The sequence below is a fragment of the Aythya marila genome (genome assembly GCF_965140915.1).
Source record: "Aythya marila genome assembly, chromosome: 19".
Lineage (NCBI taxonomy): Eukaryota > Metazoa > Chordata > Aves > Anseriformes > Anatidae > Aythya > Aythya marila.
In genome coordinates, this window is record NC_139060.1 from 1,772,826 (window position 1) to 1,796,378 (window position 23,553).

General features: G+C 50.1%; 3 protein-coding genes across 4 annotated transcripts in view; 2 read left to right on the forward strand and 1 right to left on the reverse strand.

Moving 5' to 3' along the window:
• Window positions 1-3,773, reverse strand: part of LRSAM1 (leucine rich repeat and sterile alpha motif containing 1) — a 30,557-nt gene extending 26,784 nt beyond the window's left edge. The window contains exon 1 of the mRNA XM_082775960.1: window positions 3,760-3,773. The gene's annotated coding sequence lies outside the window, so the exon portion shown is untranslated. The remainder of the gene's footprint in view (window positions 1-3,759) is intronic.
• Window positions 3,774-3,841: 68 nt separating this feature from the next.
• Window positions 3,842-6,467, forward strand: RPL12 (ribosomal protein L12; the record flags this gene model as incomplete). Of its 2 annotated transcripts, XM_082775272.1 has the most annotated exons (7): window positions 3,842-3,998; window positions 4,090-4,163; window positions 4,284-4,382; window positions 5,024-5,105; window positions 5,554-5,640; window positions 6,169-6,281; window positions 6,371-6,467. In XM_082775272.1, the coding sequence occupies exons 1-7, from the start codon at window positions 3,962-3,964 to the stop codon at window positions 6,374-6,376; spliced, it is 498 nt and encodes a 165-aa protein (XP_082631398.1). In that variant the 5' UTR covers window positions 3,842-3,961. The 2 variants fall into 2 exon arrangements, with proteins under 2 accessions (XP_082631398.1, XP_082631397.1); XM_082775271.1 differs by lacking the exon at window positions 6,371-6,467 and having other exon boundaries at window positions 6,169-6,299.
• A 6,515-nt stretch (window positions 6,468-12,982) lies between these two features.
• ZMYND19 (zinc finger MYND-type containing 19) lies at window positions 12,983-22,977 on the forward strand. Its single transcript, XM_082775585.1, has 6 exons — window positions 12,983-13,131; window positions 13,381-13,440; window positions 14,266-14,372; window positions 19,127-19,267; window positions 20,269-20,449; window positions 21,235-22,977. The coding sequence occupies exons 1-6, from the start codon at window positions 13,081-13,083 to the stop codon at window positions 21,376-21,378; spliced, it is 684 nt and encodes a 227-aa protein (XP_082631711.1). The 5' UTR covers window positions 12,983-13,080; the 3' UTR covers window positions 21,379-22,977.
• Window positions 22,978-23,553: the final 576 nt, after the last annotated feature.

Genomic DNA, 23,553 nt, shown 5'->3' on the forward strand with positions numbered 1-23,553 from the left:
TACGTCCCCCAAATGTGTCACCAGCAAACGGCACAGTTTCACAATGGAGTTGGTTTAGTGTTCACTAAAGCTCATGTTACACTTAAAAAAAAAAGATTGTTCTCTGCCAGCTCAGCAGCTACAAATTGGTCTCAGACTACACTGAAAAGCATGTAGCCACAGGAGAGTCAGAGCTGTTCCTCATGCAAGGAAAGCCTTACCAGAAACAAAGAGTTTTATGTAGATAAATCCTTATTGTTAAAGCAAGATACAACTTTAGCCTACGTGGATTCAAGGAAATGGCCACCATTTCATTCCAGAAACAGAGACAAAGATCTGCCCTGCTTCACTGTACTGCTGTCACACTCATCTACCAGAACAAGCCAAGAGATGCAGCAGCAGGTGGCAAAAAATAATTCAGTGTGCTAGAATCAGAATCCAGCAGTTTCACAATTCTTTTCATGACATCCCTCTTTGCTAACTTTTTAATAAGTTCAAACTACTGAAATCACACAGAATCACAGAATCACAGAATTTCTAGGTTGGAAGAGACCTCAAGGTCATCGAGTCCAACCTCTGACCTAACGCTAACAGTCCCCACTAAACCATTTCCCTAAGCTCTACATCTAAGCGTCTTTTAAAGACTTCCAAGGATGGTGACTCCACCACTTCCCTGGGCAGCCTGTTCCAGTGCCTCACAACCCTTTCAGTGAAGAAGTTCTTCCTAACATCTAACCTAAAACTCCCCTGGCTCAACTTAAGCCCATTCCCCCTCGTCTTGTCACCAGGCACGTGGGAGAACAGGCCAACCCCCACCTCGCTACAGCCTCCCTTGAGGTACCCATAGAGAGCGATAAGGTCGCCCCTGAGCCTCCTCTTCTCCAGGCTGAACAAGCCCAGCTCCCTCAGCCGCTCCTCGTAGGACTTGTTCTCCAGGCCCCTCACCAGCTTCGTCGCCCTTCTCTGCACCCGCTCAAGCACCTCCATGTCCTTCTTGTAGCGAGGGGCCCAAAACTGAACACAGTACTCGAGGTGCGGCCTCACCAGAGCTGAGTACAGGGGGACGATCACCTCCCTAGCCCTGCTGGTCACACCGTTCCTGATACAAGCCAGGATGCCGTTGGCCTTCTTGGCCACCTGAGCACACTGCTGGCTCATATTCAGCCGACTATCCACCATCACTCCCAGGTCCTTCTCTGCCTGGCAGCTCTCCAACCATTCCTCTCCCAGCCTGTAGCTCTGCTTGGGGTTATTGCGCCCCAGGTGCAGGACCCGGCACTTGGCCTTGTTGAACTTCATGCCGTTGACCTCAGCCCATCGGTGCAGCCTATCCAGGTCCTCCTGCAGAGCTTTCCTACCCTCAAGCAGATCGACACACGCACCTAACTTGGTGTCATCTGCGAACTTACTGAGGGTGCACTCGATGCCCTCGTCCAGATCATCGATGAAGATATTAAAGAGGACCGGCCCCAGCACCGAGCCCTGGGGGACGCCACTAATGACTGGCCTCCAACTGGACTTGGCTCCATTCACCACGACTCTTTGGGCCCAGCTATCCAGCCAGTTTCTAACCCAACGAAGCGTGCGCCAGTCCAAGCCAAGAGCAGCCAGTTTCTTGAGGAGAATGCTGTGGGAGACGGTGTCAAAAGCCTTGCTGAAGTCAAGGTAGACCACATCCACAGCCTTTCCCTCATCCACCCAGCGCGTCACTCTGTCATAGAAGGAGATCAGGTTCGTCAGGCATGACCTGCCTTTCATAAAGCCATGCTGACTGGGCCTGATCGCCTGCTTCCCCTGCAAGTGCTGCATGATGACTCTCAGGAGGATCTGCTCCATGAGCTTTCCTGGCACTGAGGTCAAACTGACAGGCCTGTAGTTTCCTGGGTCTGCCCTCCGGCCCTTCTTGTAGATGGGCGTCACGTTTGCTAGCCGCCAGTCGATTGGGACCTCCCCCGATAGCCAGGACTGCTGATAAATGATGGATAGTGGCTTGGCCTGCTCCTCTGCCAGTTCCCTCAGTACCCTTGGGTGGATCCCATCCGGCCCCATCGACTTGTGCACATCTAAGTGCCGTAGCAGGTCACCAACCAGTTCTTCATGGATAATGAGGGCCACATCCTGCTCCCCATCCCCTTCCACCAGCTCAGGGTACTGAGTATCCAGAGAACATCCGGTATTGCCGCTAAAGACTGAGGCAAAGAAGGCATTGAGCACCTCCGCCTTTTCCTCATCTCTTGTAACTAAGTTTCCCCCTGCATCCAGTAAAGGATGGAGATTCTCCTTAGTCCTCCTTTTTGTGTTGATGTATTTATAGAAACATTTTTTGTTATCTTTAACAGCAGTAGCCAGATTGAGCTCCAGATGAGCTTTGGCCTTCCTAATTTTGTCCCTGCACAGCCTCGCTACTTCTTTAAAGTCCTCCTTAGTGGCCTGCCCACTTTTCCAAAGCTTATAAACCCTCTTATGCCCAAAGTAGGAGCTGGACTCAATGACCCTTGCAGGTCCCTTCCAACGCTACAATTCTGTGGAGCGCTCACTGCGGCCCCCTCACTGCCCGCACTGTCTCTGCTCACCATGGAGTCAACAGACTCACCAGTCAAGGCAAGCCAGAAGGGATGGGTAAGGGGAAAAAATCAGAAGATTAGGCAAGAAAGGAAGGTAATTGTCAGGAGATTCAGTTAGGAAATCCAGGAACGCAATCAAGAGCCATAAACAAAGGTCCAACATCACAGATGGAAACAAAAGAAGGAAATTTAAACATGAGAAACCAGGACAAGGGTACATGCAGCAAGGTAACAATAACATTGCTGAAGAACACTTTGCTGAGGACTTATGCGTCTCCTTGTCCCTTCTTACCTTTCTCTGTTACAGCTAGACACCGTTTATTAATCATATGGACAGTAGAAAATCATTTCATTTTCACCCAAGAAAATAAAAAGATATGAAGGCTGAAGGATAGACAGTTGAACAGGGAAAGAACCGCTCTGGGGCAGAAGACGAAGGATCAGAGACTTATTAGACGGATTAAACGTCAAAACTTGCTTCAATGAAAAGACACATCAGATCTGCAGGCAGCAAAGCTGTTCCTCCCTGTGACATTGGCTCTGCAGAGCGGTGAGACAAGCACTCGTCAGTCAATGAAGAGAAGCTGGCATGTGGCCACAGTTTATGCACTGCAGTTTTATTTATTTTAGTCACGGAGAGAACTACCCACGGGTGCCTGGCCGGCACCCACCCTGCCGTGTGCGAGCACCCACGAGCTGCAGCCCTCAGGTGCCTGGGGACGGGCGGGGACACCGGGCTGGGCAATGCCCCCCGTGCGTTTTACAGCCCGCAGCTGCTTGGACATCGAGAGCAAAACGACAACAAAGTTGTAATTTAAAAATAATAATAATAATAATAACCACATCGCAGCGCGGCCCTACAAAAAGCTCCACTCCAAACCCCGACTTTTAAAGCTCTCCGGGCCCCACAGAGGCAGCGGTGGGGGCAGGCAGGGAGGCGGCATCCTGGGGGGCAGAGCCGCCGGGGCTGTGTGGGGCCGCCCGCCCCAGTGCCAGGCCCCGCTGCGCTGCCTCCTTCATCCCGCACCCTTCATCCTCCTCCTCCTCGCTCCTCAGCGCCGGCCCCAAGCCGCGGACGACAGCAGCGACAGCAGCAGCAGCAGCAGCAGCAGCAGCCCCTCAAGCACCCGCCCTGAGACCCCCGAGGCTCCCTCACCCGGGGGCCCGACATCCCCACCCCTCCCCACCCCACAGCCCCGGGCCCGGCCCCGCTCACCGCTCCCCTCCGCCATGCCGCGCCCCGCCCCCCCGCCATGACAGCCCCCTCCCCGCCATGACACCGCCCCCGCCGCCATGTCGCGAGCGGTCGGGGCCTCTCGCGAGATCCCGGCGGGTATATCCACCGCCGCCACGCCGCCCTCTGCCTTTCCGCCCCGTCAGGACCAGGCTCCATCCGCCGCCATCCGCGCCCCGCCGCCATGCCGCCCAAATTCGACCCCACGGAGGTGAAAGTCGGTACGTGCCGGGCCGGGGGGCGGCGGCGGGCGGGCAGGGGGGCGCGGGGGGAGGCGCGTCCCGGTCTGACGAGATGTTGCTGTGCCCGCAGTGTACCTGCGCTGCACCGGCGGGGAGGTCGGCGCCACCTCCGCTCTGGCCCCCAAGATCGGACCCCTCGGGCTGGTAGGTGACGGGGCTGTGAGGGGTGGGGAGCTGCGGGCATGGCGGCCGGGCGAGGTGCGGTGCCCCCCCGCCGCTGTCCGGGCTTTATTTTTTTGTCTCTAACGCCTCCGTTCTTCGCAGTCCCCCAAAAAAGTCGGCGATGACATCGCCAAGGCCACGGGTGACTGGAAGGGGCTGAGGATCACGGTGAAGCTCACCATCCAGAACAGGCAAGCTCAGGTACTCGATGCCACGAGGGATGGCTTCGTGGTGCAAGCGCTGAGCAGGAAGGAGCTCTGCTTGCCCCAGCCACAAGCGTAAATCCCGGCAGGGTCGACTCAGCCCTTCATCCTTCCGAGGTGGATAAAATGAGTTCCACACGGTGAGCTGTGTGGGGGTCTTCGGGGAAGACCTTGGCAAAAACTAAGCTGTCTGATCCTTCTGAGTGCTCCTGGCATGAGTGACGCAGTAATTCTGTATGTGCATAAAGCATTTGACCTATAAAAATGCATCAAGCAGCACAGAAATAATACTAAAAAAAATAATAATCCCGAACTCATCCTGCAGCCACCCGCCACTATACCTGTCTTGAATTCAGTGGCTGGTATATTCCAGTGGTGAGCTGAGAGGAAGCCCCAGCCCAGGAAGCAGTTCTCTTCTGGTTGTGGAGAGGCCTGTGCCGAAAGGCTGGGAACAAGCCTCTGCTTCACGGGAGGAGGCCACGTGCTGCCCAGTACACCTGGCTGCGTGCTAACCACTGAGCTGACTGAAATGCAGTGTTCTAGGCAGCCAGCTCCCCAGACACTGACTGCTAGGTCAAGTATCTGCATTATTTACCTGCCGAGATGAGGGGAAAAAAGAATTAATCTCTTTTCATTCAGATAGAAGTTGTTCCTTCTGCCTCTGCCTTGATAATCAAAGCTCTGAAGGAGCCTCCCCGTGACAGGAAGAAGCAGAAAAACAGTAAGTTTTCTTCTCATTTTAGTTCCGAATGTCATTTGGTGCTAAGAGGGAGCATATACCTGCCTCTAGATTGTTTGGCATAAACTGGCAGACCAGTGCCAGGGGGCTATATTGGGCAGCAGGATATGCTTGTCATGTACAGTCAAGTTTGTATACCTTCAAGACAACTAGAATAGCCACCCGCCACTGTACCTGCCTTGTAATGCAGTGATAGTACAGTCCAGAGGTGAGCTGACAGTAAATGCCAACCTAGGAAACAGAGTTATTCTTGTGGGTAACTTTGTGCCGAAGGCTGGGAACAGGAGATTTTATGGTGGTGCCACTGTAGATCGTAACCTCTGGTCTCTGTGTGTCTGAGTGCTGGAATGGTGTTTCTCTACCAGAGTGTGGGGAGCTGGAAGTGTGCTGTGCTTCAGTGAGCTTACTGTGTCATTGCTTTGCTTCACAGTAAAGCACAATGGCAGTGTCAGCTTCGATGAGATAGTGAACATTGCTCGGCAGATGAGGCACAGATCCCTGGCTCGAGAGCTGTCAGGTAAGTACTGGTCTTAGGGGTTTGTGCTGAGTCCTCCTGCTGCTTGATCTGAGTGTCTCAGTCTCTGGTTTGATTCCTGGGGTGGCCCCATGGCTCTGGTGGTGAAGCTCCTTCTACACATTGTTTGCTCTGACACTGAACTGTCAGCTCTAGTACACAAGCAACCTCACAGCCAGCCTCTTACCTCCTGATGGAGGCAGTGCAGGGTACGGGTGTGTGTCAGGATTCACCTCAGCATTCCTGCCCTGGCTACAGTACCTGCTTTCATCACTGTGTGAGGCTGAGTAGTAGGCAGCAACCGTCTGGGCGCCAAGCTTGCTTGTAACAGACATAAAGGGCTTTTCTGGATGCTTCTGGAAATGAGTACACCAGAACTGGCTTCAACTGCCTGCTGTCCCATTCTGAACCCTGTAGCTGCAGACCTCTAAGGGAATGGAGTGTGAGACAGCTGAGGGTGTTAGAATAGAGTTCTCTACTGGCTTTTTTTTTCCTGTGTTAAAGCACTGATGAGCTTTCTTCTAACTACAGGGACAATTAAGGAGATTCTTGGAACTGCCCAGTCTGTGGGCTGTAGCATTGATGGCAGGCACCCACATGATATCATCGATGACATCAATAACGGGGTGATTGAGTGCCCAGCTGTAAGTATCCATCTCTAGCTGAAACTGCTGTATTAATTTACTTACTAAAGGGCTCTTTACTAACGAGCTGTATTTGCTTTTCTCAACAGAGCTAAGAGTGCAGAAAAGTTGCCGAATGAAGGTTCCTTAAGGTTTTTTGTAACACCTTAAATGCTTAATAAAACACCAAGCTGTCTGTAAACAGTGTGACTGGCTTAATTTGTTCTTGTCTCATGCTGTGTGTAGTAGGTCTTGGCCAGGGTCTGCCTGCCCTGTGCAGAGTTACCAAGGTGATGGTTCTTACACAAACTGGAAGCTGTGGGATGCTCATTTCCCCGAGATAATTTCCTTGAACTTAAAGTAGAGTTGCCTTGAGCAAATATTCCAATGTGATGCAGAGGGCAAACACTGCTAACTTGTCCCCTGTGATGTGTGAGCTCTTGCAGTGCCAGATGCACAGCTCCAGCAGCTACAGGTAGTGCCCTTCATCAGGTGAGTGGGATTGTAACAGGTCCCCCTCTGCTGAGCCAGCACAGCCCGGTGTGCTGCTGTGCCTCAGCAGCTGGAGCTGCTGTGCCTAAGGTTGCCTGTCCACATAACTGAGTTAAGAGTAGCTGTGTGTGCTTGTGGGATGAAAATACTCTGTCCCTGTTAGAAATAAAACCCTACGTGTGGCTGTATGTCCAGGCCTGTCCTTGTTAAGGCCATAGCTCTTCACTCAGCATTTGTGCCTGATAGTGTGGAACGTGGCCTTCTCTTGTAGACAGATAGGATCCTTTGCTCAGCTTTTTATTGTGCCTTGAAGCAGAGGCAGGATTTTTTTGGTGACCAGGACAAGTACACACTAGGATCGACATGAACTTTTGTGCATTCTTCAAAGAAGAGGAGCAGGCCCTTTGATTACGAGTACAATCCTGTGGTCCTCTCCATTTCAAAAAGTTGTAAAGGGACCGGTTTCATGTCTCTTGGGTCTCCTGACTCCTTGAATGGTGACGCTGGGGGAGCTGGGTAAGCAAGCTCGATAGCCCCTGTCTACATCATACGCTCCAGGTCCTGGTGTCTCTGAAAGAAAAATAAGCAGTGTGCGTTGGTATTTCCCTTTGTATGAGTGTTCTGTAAATCCAGTTTACTGCCTGCCAAGGAACAACCTGAAACCTGGCTGAAAACCGGGGATAGGGGAGAGGTATGCTATAAAACACAAGGAAAGTTAAAGGTTTAGCCTTGCATATTCAAAATGAGATGTACTTTTTGGCAAAACTATGGAGGAAGGCCCTGCAAACACCCCCAAGGGGGGCTAATCCAAACCACCCCTTCTGATGAGGTGTTAAGAACCTCTTCCAAGCTCAGCTATAATGTAATTTAATCATGGTTTTCTGGAGAGGTTCCTGTGTTTCAGGCTTGATGCTAGAAGTCATTGTACTTTGCAGAATTCGATACTTGGCTCTCACACCTGAGAACTGTGGTGCTGTTACTGTGGTACTGCTGGAGGGTGTGGGTGAAACCAAAATTCTCCAAAGATCCCGGGGAAGATCCTTGTTCTGTTTCCAGCAAAGGCTGGTTTTCCTTTGGAGTGGCACAGCACAAGGGATGATGCATGAACTTTCAGACTGGAGAAGGCTCTTTTAGAAGTGAAGTGGATTCATCCTGGTAATAATGCTTTAGCTGACTCTGAGGTATTGCTAAAAGCCCTGCTAACAATGGTGTTATGACTGCACTTCACTTCAGCCCTAACAACATCCTGGGGAACTGGGGGGGAGGGGAGTCCTATTAATTTAGATCCATTTTTCTGGAGAGAAAAGGAATCAAATTCTTCTCAGGGTGCTGAGCTGGAACGGTGCAGGCCTCGTTCGCAGGAAAGTGTTCTGGAAGGTACGTTCTCCTCCACAAAGCAGTGTTGATACTTGATCAGCTTTTTTCCTGCCACTGGCTCTTCACTTCTGCAAATAACTCTGAGTTATAAAGCACTTAAAGCACAAGAAGAAAACTTTCTGGCTGGAGCTCTGCTATGGCAAGCAGAGCTGTATGAAGCTATTGTAACTGTGGGAGGGGATGGCTTTTTGGGGTGTCCGGGACCCTTGGGAACAGCCAGTGCTGCAGGAAAGAGAAATCAGCTGCACCAGGGAAGTGGCTGCAGCTACAGCATGCACCAGGTGCTGAAAGACCTGGAGCCTCTGAAAAAAAAAAAAAGGGAGGAAAACTTAAGTTTAAGCTTCCAAACAAATCCCAGCCTGAATCAGATGGGAGAAGGTGTGTGGTGGCAGCTAGCTGAGACTTCTTGGAAACTCCTGTGCTGCGTGCACTAAGCTACTGCTGTTGTAATGCTTGTTTCTGAACTCTGTGCAAGCAACGTGTAGGAAGCATTGCACAATTCCTAAGCAGCTGTAGTTTAAGGTTACTTGGGTGCAGAGCAACTGTGAGCTGATTTGGAGAAACTAAACCTTTGTGTTTGCTCTGGTTTAAATGCAGCTTCTTGGCCACGCTGCCTCTTGGCATGCAGCAGTCATGCCCTAGGAATGCATCTCATGCTGCTTGTGCAGCATAAAATGTTAGCTTATGTACATAATAGCGTATATACATAACATAATGCTAGCAGTGGGATCTTCAGAAAACACACGTTTGTGCATCATTCAACAACAAATTAACTGCTACTTCGACAAGACTTCTTATCTGCTCTGCCTCTGTGCTAGAGCACCAGGTAGCAAAGCAGGTAAAGCTTCACAAGTGGACCCTGGGAAAGGAGGAGTCTGCCTGCCTGTCCTTGCAAGGTCCAGAACGCCAGGTCAGCATCAAGGCCAGCCAAAAGAAACTGCTAATCATGTCCATTTTCCACCATAGTTCTGCTGCCTGAAACGTTTAATGGAGCAACAGCTCTGTAATTTTACATTATGCTTGTGGGCAGAAGTGGGGTGGATAGCAGCAACAAGGGAGGTGGCAGGACCTTTGGAGAAAGGCTGGGCTGGCAGTTTAGCTGAGGGGAGGTGGTTGCTGGAGGGAGGATGTGCAAGTGAGGAATCTGGGCTGACCGATGTATTTACGGTTCCTGAGAAGATCCAGCTTTGTCCGCTGTTCCCTGATGAAACGTGGGTACATCGCTCCAGAGAGCTGGGGGCTGCAGATATTGCAGACACGCTGTGGTGAAATGGGGAAAGACACGACATAAATAAATAAATAAATAACTTCTGTCAAGTCAAACACTCCTGGCAGGTATCAACTTAGACTGTACATCCCAACCCATGGCTGTCTGCATACAGGATTTTTTGCAGCCTCTTTAGCTGACAGAAGCAGAAAGCAGGAGAGCTTCTGCCTTTGCTCTTTCTTTTGCTCCTTCTCCAGCTGTTTGTGGGGCCTTTTTCTGAGGCAACCATGGAGTAAAGCAGAAACAAGGCTGAAAACCCAGACGCTCACTATCTAATTTCTTGGCTTGGAGATTCCAAGCAAGGAGCCTTGGTGCTCTCTGAAATGAGGTGTGTTTCCTTACAGTCTGTAACCCAGCATGCTTCCCGCCTCTCTAGGGATACAGCTTCCAAAAAATCCCAGTTAGGTATGAGGAAAAAGATCTCTGAGTGGCCCCAGACTGCAGCGGGGATGTGATGGGGTCTCCATCCTTGGTGATGTGGGGAGCTCAGCTGGGCACGGTGCTGGGCAGGCTGGCTGCAGCGCTGGCTGCACGTTCAGCAGACAGCTGGGTCCTTTCCAGCTGCAGCTTGTAGCAATTCCATGACAAAGCTGCACAAACACGTTGCTGGAGAGGAGGACAGCCTGGCAGAGGACTGCAGCACCCCTTTCAGGAGCAATTTCAGTTTAAACAGGTTTGAAATATTTGCTGATGCTGGTGTTAGTGGAGCTGCCACTGGTGTGAAGCCTGAGAGCTTCAGGAGTGCCCTGGCCTGTCCAGTGTCCCAGCTCTCACACACTACTGGCTTTCCCCCACTTGACAGTCCTGGTAATGATTAGAAAAAGGACTTTTTTGCTGAAGGGAAATTCTCTTGGGGGCAGGATGTGTAACCTTTCCCATGCTACCTTAGGGCACGTGCTCTGGTAGAAGCCACGCAGCACTTGGAAGCAGGGCACTACCCTGCCAATAATTCATTTTTTCCCAACCCAGGCTTCTTAGAAAGGAGGCAAAGGGTTTGTTAAAGATAGTAACAACCTACATTAGCTCCATATTTTAAATCCATTTTCCCAATAACCGGATCTGTGCTCTGACGCCAGGGTCTCTTCCCACTGGAGCGATCTGCACCTTCACAAGAAAAGAGGGAGAGGGATGTTGAGAAGCCCTGAGCCCTTCCCAGGAGACCTTCACTATGGTGGCACAAGAGCTTTGAGCACTTTAAGGAGAATTGAGTATTATTTCCCTGAGACAAAATGGATCCAGAAGAGCCAAATTTTGGAATTCACATCTTCCTGCTTCGTAAAATGTTAGGACGGAAAATCTGAATTTCATTATGGCTCAGTGTGGGGTGCTGAAGCCCTGTGGGGCAGCTCCTGCCCATGGCATGTGCTGTACTGGTGTGCACGGTGAAGGTGAGAACTCGTTACTGTGGGCATGGGGGCGGAGGAGGGCCGCATCCAGGATCACCTGTGGGGAGGACAGGAGCCATGTGCTGTGCTCAGGGTGAGCAGGTCCCATCCAAGCAGCACAGCGGTGTCCTGGTGGCTCTTCCTTTTCTAAACCAAGGAGTAGTCTATATCCATTGCCTCCTGCCACACCTCCTGGGGCCTTGGGGACACCGTGTGCTTCTGCGATGTCCCCAAGGGCAAGGAACTGCCAATGGGGTGATGTGGGAAGTATACGTGTCAAAAGGGGCAAAAAAAGCCTCAAAAAGAAAGGGAGCTTTTTCCAGCACGAAGGAAAGGAGGAGCCTGCTTTTCAAAGAGCTGCAGACAGAACCCTGGATGGAAATGGGGCTTGGGCAGCTCGAGCCCACAGCTCACCTCTGAGCACAGCAGCACTCAGCGCTTCACTGAGGACTCGGGCAGGCTGGCATCCACACAGAAGATAAATGCAAGCACTACTGACAGCAAACGTCCAAAATGGAGCTAGTCCTACCAACACCGTGTTTTTTTTGGGGGGAGAGGAAGACACATAGCAACCCCCAGGCTGAAGTCATGAACCCAAACCGCTGTGACCCCCTCTCATGCACCCAAAATTGCTCACAGAGCTGGGCATGAAACGTCGGCTGCCACTCACCCCTGCAGTAGCTGGCCAAGTATCTGATCATTTGCTGGTGGCTCTCCATCGCAGGGCTGCCCGTGGGGAGCCCTTTGCCTGTGGGCGACCTCACAGCCGTGTTCTGTGAGGGGCCCTCATCTCATTACCCACCCCCTGGCAAACCTCAGAGAAATTGTCATCAGCAGCACCACTCTGATCTCCCGGCACAATCTCTTCTCCCCTTCTGGTGAATAAGAACCCATGTGGCCATCAGAAGCATGGTCACAATCACCAAAACTCACAATCATCAATAGTGAAGTCACCCCCCTGATAAACCAACCTGTGTGTTCTTTCCCTTTCTAGCTAACAGGGTACTTCATCATGGATGTTACTAACTTTTCTCCCTTACAGATTCTTTAAAAAGCAAAATGTTATTTTCACCATGCATTTGGTTTCAAACCCAAGGCCTTGCTTGGCTCTCTCATTAACCACACAGACTTTTGTGCGTTGTACTTTGAAGGTTCGTGCACCTGGTTCGCGCATCTGGTTCGCTGTCACCATGAAGGTGGTTGAGGTACTCCCAGCACCTTGTGGGTCTAATGCCGGACTGCCCCACACAGCTCTGTTTGTCTGATCTCTTGGGTCCATCCTTACGCTCTTAAGGCATCTGTGGGGCCGCTCCACCACAGGAATGAAGGATTCGTGTTTTTTTTCCCCCAGATTTGCCTTTAGATGTAACATTTGTCTCCTCGGGATGGCGGGGTCCCCACCTGCAGCTCCTGTGCTCAGGGCGCGGCTGTGCGGCCCTGCCCGGCCCTACGGCGACCGCGTGGCAGACGGCCCGGCCCGGCCCCGTGTCCCCGTGTCCCCGTCCCCGTCCCCGCGTGGATTTTCGCGTTTTTTTTGTATTTTGACCCAGAATCTTTGGGGCACGCGCCCCGCAGCGGCTTCCCCCGGTCCGTGAGCTCAGGACCCGCTCTGGGCCCTGCCCCGTGCTGCCGGCCGCGGGTGGCGGCGGGGGCAGCCGGGGGCGGCCGGGGGCGGCCGAGGAGCCCCGCGGGGAGCGGAGGCGGCCCCGGGAGCCCCCGACCGAGGGGAGCTGCCCCTGGGAGCTGCCCCGCGGGCGGTGAGCGCGCTGCAGCACGGAGTGACGGCGGTTTGGGTTTATTTTGGGCGTGTTTCAGGGTTATTTTTTTTTTTAACATAAGGGAACGGCCCCCAGGGGCCCGGCGCCGCCTGTCAGCGGCGGGGAGCAGCCGCCACCCCCCCTCGGCGAGAGCGCGCGGCCCCTTTAAGGCCCCCCCCGCCTGGCGCTCTCGCCACCGTTGGCGGCACAAAGCTTCCCGCGAACGTGACGTCAGCGCCCGCGTCCCCTTTCCCCCGCCCCCTCCCCTCTCCCTCTCCCGCGCGCTCCCCGCGCCTCCCTCCCCCTCCCCACGCGATCCCGCGCCGCGCCGCCCGCCGATTGGCCGGGGCGACGGCGTCGCGAGAGCGACGCGGCGGCGGCGCGGCCTCCTATTGGCCGCGCGGCGGCGGCGGGCGGGGTCGCGCGCGCCCCGCCCCCCCCGGGTGTGCGCGAGGCGGCGGCGCGTGGCAGCGGCGCGGCGGGGCCCGCTCCGGGCGGAGGGCGCGGGGTTGGGGGGAGGCGGTGGCGGCCCCGGCCCGGCCATGACCGACTTCAAGCTGGGCATCGTGCGGCTCGGCCGGGTGGCCGGCAAGGTGCGGGCACGGCCGCGGCCTGAGGGCACCGGGAGGGGGCGGGGGGGCGGCGCGGGGACGGGGAGCGGGGCTGGGGTTGGGGCTGGGGCTGGGGCTGGGGTTGGGGCCGGCCGCGGGGGGCGAGCGCCGGGAGCGAGGCCGGGGAGGGACCGGGAGGGCCCGGGCTCGGTGGTGGCGGTGGTGGCGGCGGCGGGAGGGGCGGGGAGGCCGGGCCCGGCCGCCTGTCTGAGGGCGCGCTGTGTGTTGCAGACCAAGTACACGCTGATCGACGAGCAGGACATCCCGCTGGTGGAGAGCTACTCCTTCGAGGTGAGCGCCGGCACGGGGGGCTCCCGGGACACCCCCCCTGTATACCCCCCTCCCGGTGTTCCCCCGAGCCCCCCCGGCCGGGCCCGGTCTCAGCCTTTTGTGGCCCCAGCCCGCTCCCCGCGCCCCTTCCCTGGGGCCGGGAGGTTTCCCCTCGGCCGTGGGGACTCCTGGGGGAGCCGCGGTGGGACCGGGGAGCTTCTGATCCCTGTAGGAGAACGGTGAGCTGCTGCGCCGGGACTTAGCAAGGGAAAGGGCTCCCGGCTGGAAACTCCCCCAAAGCCGCGGCCCTGTGGGAGCAGGGCGCACCCCGTGCTCGCTGCCCGGTGCTCAGCAGCCCGAGTGCTGCCAGAACCCACCCAGCTCCCCTGTTCCTCCCCGGGGGTGATTCACAGCCAGCGTGCACCACCACGAGTGCGCTAGCAGGGTCTGGTCCTTAGCACGGCTCGGTTTGAGCATTGGCACCAGTGTGAGGAACGAGGGCAGGACCACTTCTTGCACCAGCACCCTCTAATTAGGTTGGTACAGGGCAGCACCGTGGTGGTTTGCTGGTGTGGAGGGCAGATGATGGCCCCACGGGCTCACCACTAAGTTCCCAAGCGGGACTCCTGCTGTGCAGAGCCTCCGTCCTCCCCTTCCCTTTGCATCTTCACAAACCACAGTAGCAGAGGTTTGTTCCTGTCGGAGGTCCCAAACAGCTGGGATTCCGTGGTGGTCAAGTAGCAGATGAGTGTGAAATGTTGGGTCCTTCCCTTATCCCTGTCCCCAAAGAGTCCGTGCTCCTCTGCTCGGTGTTGGATGTTCTCACAGCCTTTTCCTTTTCTCTAGGCTCGCATGGAGGTAGATGCTGATGGAAATGGTGCTAAAATATTTGCTTATGCGTTTGACAAAAACCGTGGAAGGGGATCCGGCCGCCTGCTGCATGAGCTGCTTTGGTGGGTATCATGAGGAGAGTCGATCAGGGGTGCAGCTTGTTGCCCACGTCGTGTGTGTGGGGTCTCTCTGTGGTATTTCAGGTCTGCTCAGGAGGCTTGCAGCTGCTCTCTGTTAGAACCAAGTGCAGTGGGTGCCGTTAGATCTTGATATAGTGTTGTTGAGGCTCTGTGAAAACAGTATTCCCAGGGAAAACCATTACAGGTGAGTATTTTTCAGAGAGACCCTTGTTTAGACCTGAGAAATGCTTCACTTGGAGGCGGGCAGGAGACTGGCTTCATTTAAGTTAACAGACCAAGACCTATCTTCTGAGCTTCTTTTGTCCTGTGGTAAGCAGGTAAGTTTGAGAAGTGACAGACCACTGGAGAGAGAGAACCTCTGATAAACTAAAACTTTAGGGATTTTTGTTAGTTTTTCTATTTCCTGGTAGCTGCTGTGTCTTGTTTCCCATGTTCCAGGAATCATTGCTTGAAATCCGTCATAGCTGCGGTTGACATTTGGAGGCCAACTGTCACGGTTGTGAGAGAATGATCAGCTCATCCCATGAGCTGTTACGTTGCACTTCCTAAGTGTGTTTTTCGTGGGTTTGTAGGAAAGATGGGATATGCTGAAGAGAACTGTTATTTGTCTTAAAAAGTCTTTTATGAGAAATTAAGCATTTTTTCTATTAAGTTCTGTAAACTACAACTAGAAGTCACAGTGCCCAAGATCTTGCTGCGCTTTCTTCATTGTTCCGGGTTATTTCTTCTTCCCGGACTTAGTCCTTGTACAAGAGGGAGGAAGTCGGGAAGAATGTCGGGGACTATTATTATTATTTTTAATCTGCTCATTAAATAAGGATTTTAACCCGTATCTGTTAATGTTTAATCTTGTTGTACACATAACTTTGGTGAAAATTACTAGGAAGTTGGCTACAGTATGCATGATAAATCAGACAGCCAGCTTCTGCTAACTGTGAACCTCATACAGTAATAATTGCAGTCTGCAAGTAGCACTAACAGTACCTGGAAATTATTCCAGCTGGCTGTTGCAGGCTGTGTAGATGATGACAGTCCAGCAGTTCGCTTATTACACAGCCTACTCATTGCCTCTTCTGGTTAGTTTTACTTACATTAGGAAATAATCCTAACATATTCGGTTAGGTAATTAAAATGATGTGCACGCTTCAGCATATACTTGTGTTTAAAAAAAAAAACAAACAGATTTTGTGCAGTAGGGATTTTTAGTAAGTCACAGAGGCAGGGTGTAACTGTCATGCAAGCAGATCTGCAGGTCTGAAGCTGCAAAGTCAGACTCATTCACTGGGAAATACCGAGTATTTCAACTGTTTCTGTAAAGTCCGTTTGATCCCTTTGAGGATGTACTTTTTGCTGTGATCTTTAATTACAAGCTGACACAAGGCAGCTTAGTGTTCCTTGTACCCTTAGAAAGCCTTTTGGCTACAGGTGCTGTGTGTAGTTACCAGCCCTCCTAAGCAGAACACATGCACTGTTTGGTTTTACTTACCTGTGCTGGGGGCTGTTCTGAAAACAAACCTGAAGTGTTTTAGCAGAAGGTCCTTCCCTTTGTGAGCTGGAGCAGTGATCAAGGTTTCGGAGGCCTCCAAAAGGCAGGAGAGATGAGCAGTAGTGGAGCTCTCTGCTGGTGCCAGCCTGGCTTTCTGGGTAAAGTAAAAACAAAGAACTTGAATTTCTGCAGGTAGAGGAGTTTAAATGTGTAACTTAAATGTCTTGTCCCCCCCACCAATCCTTCCTGTGTTTCCTGTGTTCACTGCCTCCCTGCCCCCCCTCAAAAAAATGTGCTTGCTCTGAAAACCTGATTCTGTCCTTTGGCTTAAGATACAATGAGCGTGCATGTGTTGGATACTTTTGCAAGTAAAGCTGTTTTCTTTATTTCAGTTTAGTTAAGCAGCTGATATTGTTCATGTAGTAAGACCTTCGCATTTGGAAGCTTGTGGCTACCAAAGCTGCAGTGGTGAGAGCGGACTTTTACCCACTCTTTCCTCAATGCTCTCCTGCCAACCTCTGCAGTGACCTGCAGTATGAAGTGGGAGCCACTCTCTGAAATACACCCATACTTGCTACAAATATTCTTTCAGGAAGAACTTTCTGCAGCCTCTCTTGTGCTTGTTTTGTTTTCAGGGTGCGCTTTCAGCTCCTCTGAAGCAGGATTTGAATGTCTCTGGCTGGGTACCCACAGAGTTAGTCTGTTGCCTTCTCGCCCTGCTCCCTGGTTAGCGATCCTAGCTTGCCATCTTTTGGCTGGGTGTAGTAATGTTCCCTGGGGAATGAAGTGTTAGGAGATTAGTCAGACGTATCGCTGGCTGCGTGTCCAAAAAAATCCAAGCCCATATATATAGAGACTTTTTTAGTGTACTTACAGTCATAGCGCCTGAAACCTCCACAGTTAGGGCTCCCGTTGACTCGAGTTGCTGTTGCCTGTGCTTGGCACTTCTGTTACAGGCCTCAGCTCTCCAGTTAATAGGGGAAGAAGAACTGCAGTGTACAGTTAATTCTCTGAAAAGTTTTGCTTTAAGTGGCTTTTCTGATATCCCATAGGCACTTGGGTGTGTGGGGGAGGCAGAAGCTGTGGCCCTGGCAGAGGTGGCTGCCTGCTGATCCTGTCTTCTCTGTTCCCATCCGCAAGGGAGAAGGCAGGGCTCTTCCATGGGCCTGTCCTTCGCTGCACTTTTCTGGTTACCTTCTGAGGTAGCCCATGCTGCGTGCTCGTGAAGCACAGTTCGAGGGAGTGGAATGACACATGCTTGTGCATCCAGAGGTTGCTCAGTTATGCGCAGAGAACAGGGACTGTCCTGGATTTGCTGGTGCTAATTCTGGCATCTTAGTCAAGTGCTATTGGGCTAACACTTCTCCTGGTCATCAGCAAAGATTCTGCTTTCCCTTTGAGACTTTTGCCACTTGAGGTAGTAGAAGAACTGACAGCAGTGTAGATGTGGACGAAGAGGAAGACGGGCTCTGCTTGTGGATCTTACTGGTATTTGCTTGGGGGGTGGGAAGGGTCATGGGTGCAGATGCAGGCTTTGGAGGAGCAGGGGTAGGCACGTGGTGTACTGGTGTCCCTGACAATCTCTTGTAATCCTCTCATTCCCCAACTCGGACCTTCCTTAAACTCTTGTTATCTACTCCATTTCAAAAAAGTTTCTGAACTTGGTCTTGGTCTTCCCTCTTCCAGTTTGCTCTCACTCTGTGCCTGTCTCTTCTTCCCAGATTCCTCATTTCTATCTATCCCGTCTCTTGTTGGGACCTTGTCCTAGTCTCGTTCTAATGAAAGTTAACTCCTTCCCCATCTCTGTGTCTGATCAGTGGTTACCTTCATCTGAGCTGGTGTGCTTTTGTGCTTCTCACTGTGAGCTTTTGGGGCTTCTGATCTCCTTTGCCAGATCCTCCTGTAGCGTTTGGCAACTCAAAAGTAGCTCTCCCTCTTCTAGGGCCTTTCAGTGGACTCCTTTCCACAGTGTGCACACTTTTTTTTCCCAAATAAAGGATTTTATTCCTTTTAACTTCAAATGGGAGAGCTCCTCCCTGTTTATGGAGGCCTGAGATGCTCCCTGACAGGAGGCTGCACACCCTGCCCTCATGCAGGGCTGCCAATACAGGAAAAACAGTTTTGCCTACAAGCTAGAGTGGTTTTTCCCTGTTCTGCTGTCTAATGCTAGAACTTTGTAGAGGAAAAATATACAATTTGCCCAGGTTAAATTCCTTATCTATTAAAAATTGAATAAGCCCTTTGAACTGGAATGTTCAGCACTGAGCTGGAAGCAGCATCAAAATTAGGCTTGGGTGAAGTTGTCAGTGGCTGTTGGAGCAGTCTCCTCGAAGGAAATGCTGGGTAACCTTCAGAGAGTGCTGTCAGTTTGACATCACCCTTCCTGATTGCCACGGGATCTGTTCTCATTGTGCTGTAAAGTTTGTTGTGGCATAGCAGAAACACCAGGGTGCAATTTCTGTCCAGACATTATATTTGGGGTGGGGATCCCCCCAAGAAGCCGTCCGGAGGCTGGCCTAAGCACAAGAGCATTTGACAGTGGACTTGAAACTTAAACAGGGAGAGGAGAGCTGAAAAGTAGGTGGATTGGGAAATGAGATCTGTTACAAGGCAATAGGGAAAAATTGGTATGACTTAATCTGCAGCTGTCCTGCTTTGGCTTGGGCAGGTTTCCGTAGAAGTCTCCTGGTCAGTTGTGGATTCATTGCAGGCTTTCTGTGTGTTATGCATAATTAGTCTGAAGAACGAACGTTTGCCTACCCACTGGTGAAACCCCTGTCCTGTTGCTTAAGAGACATCCTTAGTAAATGAAAAACTGACTCACACCAGTGCCAAACTCGTATGTAAATGTCTGATAGAAAATCCTATTAAAATAATAAAACAATACTAGCTCCTTTCAAGTCTGTACTGTTGAAATAATTACGTAGGTGCTGTTGCATAAACTTGGATGGTAGTTTCTGGAACTTGCATTGCAATATTCTTACAATTAAAATATACCACTATTGTCTTGACAGAGTCAAGTCATTTGTAATGGAAATAATCTCCTGGAACAAATCTCTTTCTTGTAGGAGCTGATAGATTTGAAATAGCCACTGCAGTCTGTTGACAACCTGAGTTTTACTGTTCCTATTTCAGTGACACCAGGCAGCAGACTAGAAGGCAGCTGCCTTCTGGAATTGGTGCCATTCTTCACTTTTGTTTGTGGAGTCTTTTTCATCACTGAGCTTCAAGCTGGTTTTGTTTCATCCAGGGAGAGACACCGGGGAGGCATTGCTCCAGGATTTCAGGTTGTACATCTGAATTCAGTGACCGTGGACAACCGCCTAGACAATCTGCGCCTAGTTCCTTGGGGGTGGAAACCCAAAGCTGAAGATATCTCTAGTAAACAAAGGTATGTCAATATTTGGCAGAGGGATACCATCAAAAAAAAAAATACTAATAATAAATTATTTTGCCTCTTTCATTTAGCGGTGTTCATCTTGGCAGAGCCTCTTTGTTTGACCTTGGGCTGCTTATGCATCACTGTCTCAGCATTCTCACTGGGGACCAGAGTTAATGCTGACCACGCTAGCTATGAAGGGATGATCTAACCCCATGGTGTTCTGTGGAGGTCCTGCTCTGCCAGATGTCACTGCAGTAAAATAGTAAACCTGCATTCCCTTCTGCTTGAGTGGTGGCATTTGGACATGCTGGATTCAGTCTGCAGTTTTTACTGGCTTGTGTGTCTCATCCTCAGGCACTGACATTCTAACGCTGCCTGTAAAAACCAGCAGCTGCAAAATGCTTATACTTGGAATAGTTTAGTTAGGTTGAAACTAAAATGAGTTCCTTGGAACAGCTTCTGTCAAACTCCGCTGTAGATTGTGGGAACTTCCTACATGTTGCGTTGCACTGATGTTACTCACAGTGTGCCTAACTAATGTTAGGATGGGTTTGTTTCACCTGTGGTGATACAGCCCAGCTATGTTCTTTTTTTGGTGAGAGGCCCATACCATACTAGAAACTTATATACTGTACTAGAAGCTTCTCTTGAAACACCTGCAGCACCCACAAGAGCTTGTTACAATGCTTTCAATAATATGTAGTGGATGGTACTGAATAGCAGCGGTGCTATCCTCACGTGGTTCTGGGTGTCCAAGAGCAGGGAGCAGACTTAGAGCCATTTACCCAGAAACAATGTTGCTTAATATAAATTTCTTGGTGTAAGTTTCATGAGATACTTTTAAATATTTTTGTTAGGTTAGAGTAACCCTCAAAGGATTTGTGTTAACCTTACCTACTCTGTTAATGAAATTGGAATTATTTTCCCCATATGTTTATTATGAATGTATGGACTGAATGTGGTCCTTTTTTTTTTTTTTTTTTTTTTTTTTTTTTTTTTTTTTTTTTAAGGGAACAAAGTCTGTATTGGCTGGCAATCCAACAGCTTCCTACAGATCCTATAGAAGAGCAATTTCCTGTACTGAATGTAACACGATATTACAACGCTAATGGGGATGTTGTGGAGGAGGAAGAGAACTCATGCACATACTATGAATGTCACTACCCCCCGTGCACAATGATTGAAAAGCAGGTGTGTGCAAAAATGTTGGAAGTAAGCGTGTAGTGGCTCAGGCTACCTCATGCATCCAGGGGTTTGTTCCTTAAAATATAAAGCTTTGTGTAGTCCATTGAGTTGCTAAAGGCAATAATTCTCTAGGTCAGGTTTTCTTTGGCATGAATCTTTTCTGGTATGATTAAGGTTCTTAGAAGTTCTTTAATATAGTCCTTTATGAATATGCAATAAAGAAGTACTTTATCAAGGCTTCGTGAGGGAAACATGAGGCTTTAATTGTCAGTTTGAGAGAACGTTGTTTGGAACTGGAGCAAGAAATGACCTAGCGGTTTACTGGGAGGAGTGTAATTGCTGCAATGTGTATGAAAAGATAGGTGGAAGCATTCCAGGTGTCTAGTGACCTGGAACTTGAAGGAGCTGTATGAGGCTCCTTTCTCCTATGAGGAGAAAGCGTTGTAAGGCTTTGGGCAGTAGTAGAATCAAAAAAAAAAAGAGAGAGAAAGGAAAAAAATACCACCCATGGTTGGCCCTTCCTAAGAAGAGGATGAAGTTGCATGGCGTTTATTCAGTGGAGAACTGGGAAGACAGCTAGTTCTGCTACTGTCCTGTAGGTAGATGAGATGAAGCATCATAAGGTCTTGATCAAGGCTGGTAGAGAATGAGATGTCCAAGAGCCGTACCTCTGTCAGACACGTCCCTATCTATGAATAAGAAGGGCTTTGCTTTTGTGATAACGACTTTGGCCTGCTCAGCATTTGTTAAGTGCTCAGTTAGGCTCACTAACACTGTGTTGTTTTTCCTAGTTACGTGAATTCAACATTTGTGGCCGATGCCAGGTAGCAAGGTACTGTGGGTCACAATGCCAGCAGAAGGACTGGCCTGCTCACAAGAAACACTGTCGGGAGAAGAAGCGGACCTTCCAGCAAGAGCTCGGACCAGAGCGATGACCGGGTGGCACAGGCCTCTTAGCAGCAGGATTCCTTCTCAAAGGCATTGGACTCTTGCTTTTGCACAGTAATGACAGACTGCTTATTGAAGCCAGAGGCACTGAAGAAGAAAATCCCTGTGATGCTTGAGCAGAACAGCTGACTGGACTAAGCCGGCTCTGACTGGTGCTGTGGAAAGGGATTGGGTCTACCCTTCCAGTATTATATTCTCAAGCAAAAAGACTACTGTGGAGGCTCCAGGCAGGAAGCTTCTCATTATTTATATGTTAATACGTTTGTAAACTCATGTACAGTTTTTGTTAGAAATTCTTGATAGGACTCATTAACTGTAATGTGCAGATGAGAACACATTGTTGGCCTAAAAGTTTTAAAAAAAGTCATGTAGCAAAAGCTTTTCCTCCCATGTGGCTAGAAGTATCTGTGGCTGTGCCAAGGCCAGGAGGCAGGCTCCAACATCAGCACTTGCTCTGGAGAACTCTGCATGGAAGCTATATTTAAAAAAAAAAAAAAAAAAAAAAGGCAAACAAAGTAAAGGTTGGAATGAATCACTGTCTACTCTCTAGTTTTCTCCTGTTCCCTTCCAGTTGCTTTCAGAGCACAGTCACACTTGGGTGTTGCAGATACCTACTCAGTAGGAACCAGCGCACCAGAAACTGGAACATGGTGTAGGGACCATCTGGGATCCCGCGTGCAGGCCAGCTGTAGTGTGCCGCTCCCGTCGGAGAAGGGTGCTGCAGATCGTGCTGTAAGCGGCCGGAATTTTTAGAAAGCTGAATTGGCTTTCTTGTTACAAAACCTTTGTATATAAAGTAGCTGTAGGGGAGCTCAGGTTATCAGCTGTGTGTGGATGTGGTTGCCTTTGTGGCTTCCCTGTAAGCATAGCAAATAGTGATGTGCAGATATGCTTAAATGATCTAATATTTGGTAATCTGAGTTATTTATTTGTTTTTAAAGAGATACCATCAAACCAAGAATCACTTCGATTTTTTTATGAAGTAATAAGTAAAATAATATGGGAGGAGGATTTGAGTTGCAGAGTACATGCCTGTTTTCTTTCCAGATGTTTTGTCGTGTATAAACTGATCTTTTTTTTCCTCATTTTTCCTTAAGGAGTGTCAAGTGATTTTCCTGAAGAACTAAGTGGATAAGTTAGTGCCAGGTGTTAGTCTTGCTTTGCAGTTAGAAGAATGTGAGCTGCTGAGTTCTTAATGCAGAGCATTTCTCTGAATGCTTATTGAAATAAGTGTTCAATTTTTTTTTTTTTTTGTGAAAGCTGATAAATTTGTTTTCCAATCGAGATTCACTTTGCCACTTCGTGTTGCAATGCTGGTCTTGCTTGTATGCCATTTGTTAGACAACCAGACTGCTGTGGACTTGCATTATTATGTTTCTAATATCTGCACAGGAAGCTCTTAATTATTAGTATTTGGGTGGGTTTTTGTACTTTGCCTTTAAGCATCTTAGTAAATAACCTCTGAAGTTCCTTGCTGGCAGTTCACTTGGTAGATACGTTGTAAGGTTGCAACTCTTGATTCCTGGTTATACCGTAACTTTTCTGTTTAGGCAGCCTAAAATGCCCCAAAGTATGAAGAAGTGGAGCAGGACCTAATCAAACTTTTCTATAGCAGATGATTTTTTTTTTTTAAGGAAACATTCAATTAGTTAAATTAACTGTACGGTTTTTAAATATAAAAAGGGGCAAAAGGAATAGGTTGTTTTTATTCAGGGTAATCCTATGAAAAGGGCGTTGACTCTTGCCTTTCTAACGAGCTGGTATTTGACATGCCAGTTTTTCATTGTACTGGCAGTAATTATGATTAGCAAAATGAAGTGCGGTCTTGGAGCATTTAAACACTTCTGCAGCTGGGAAAATGGCTATGGTTAGTCATAATGTTACTGTGTGGAGAAACAGAAGGCAAAGACTGTGGATGAAGTCTTGATGAGGCAAAGTGTAAATTTCTCTTGAGCAGCAGATGAAGGAAGGGTGAGACTCGTGCTAAAGAGCGCAAAAATTGGGTGGTGGGTGGGTGCTTGGGGCAATCCTGATCCTGGTGAATGGGGGAGGGAGTGGTCACCAGGTTAGGTCTGTCAGACCATCAACCGGGTAACAAGTCGCTTGGGTGAGAAAGTACTGCCTGAGCACCCTGGAAGGCTGGATGAGGTAACAGGTACTAA

Coding starts and splice junctions, on each gene's coding strand:
- ZMYND19 (XM_082775585.1), top strand. CDS start 13,081: ATGACCGACTTCAAGCTGGGCATCGTGCGGCTCGGCCGGGTGGCCGGC. Junction 13,441..14,265: donor TGGAGAGCTACTCCTTCGAG/GTGAGCGCCGGC, acceptor CCTTTTCTCTAG/GCTCGCATGGAGGTAGATGC. Junction 20,450..21,234: donor GCACAATGATTGAAAAGCAG/GTGTGTGCAAAA, acceptor TGTTTTTCCTAG/TTACGTGAATTCAACATTTG.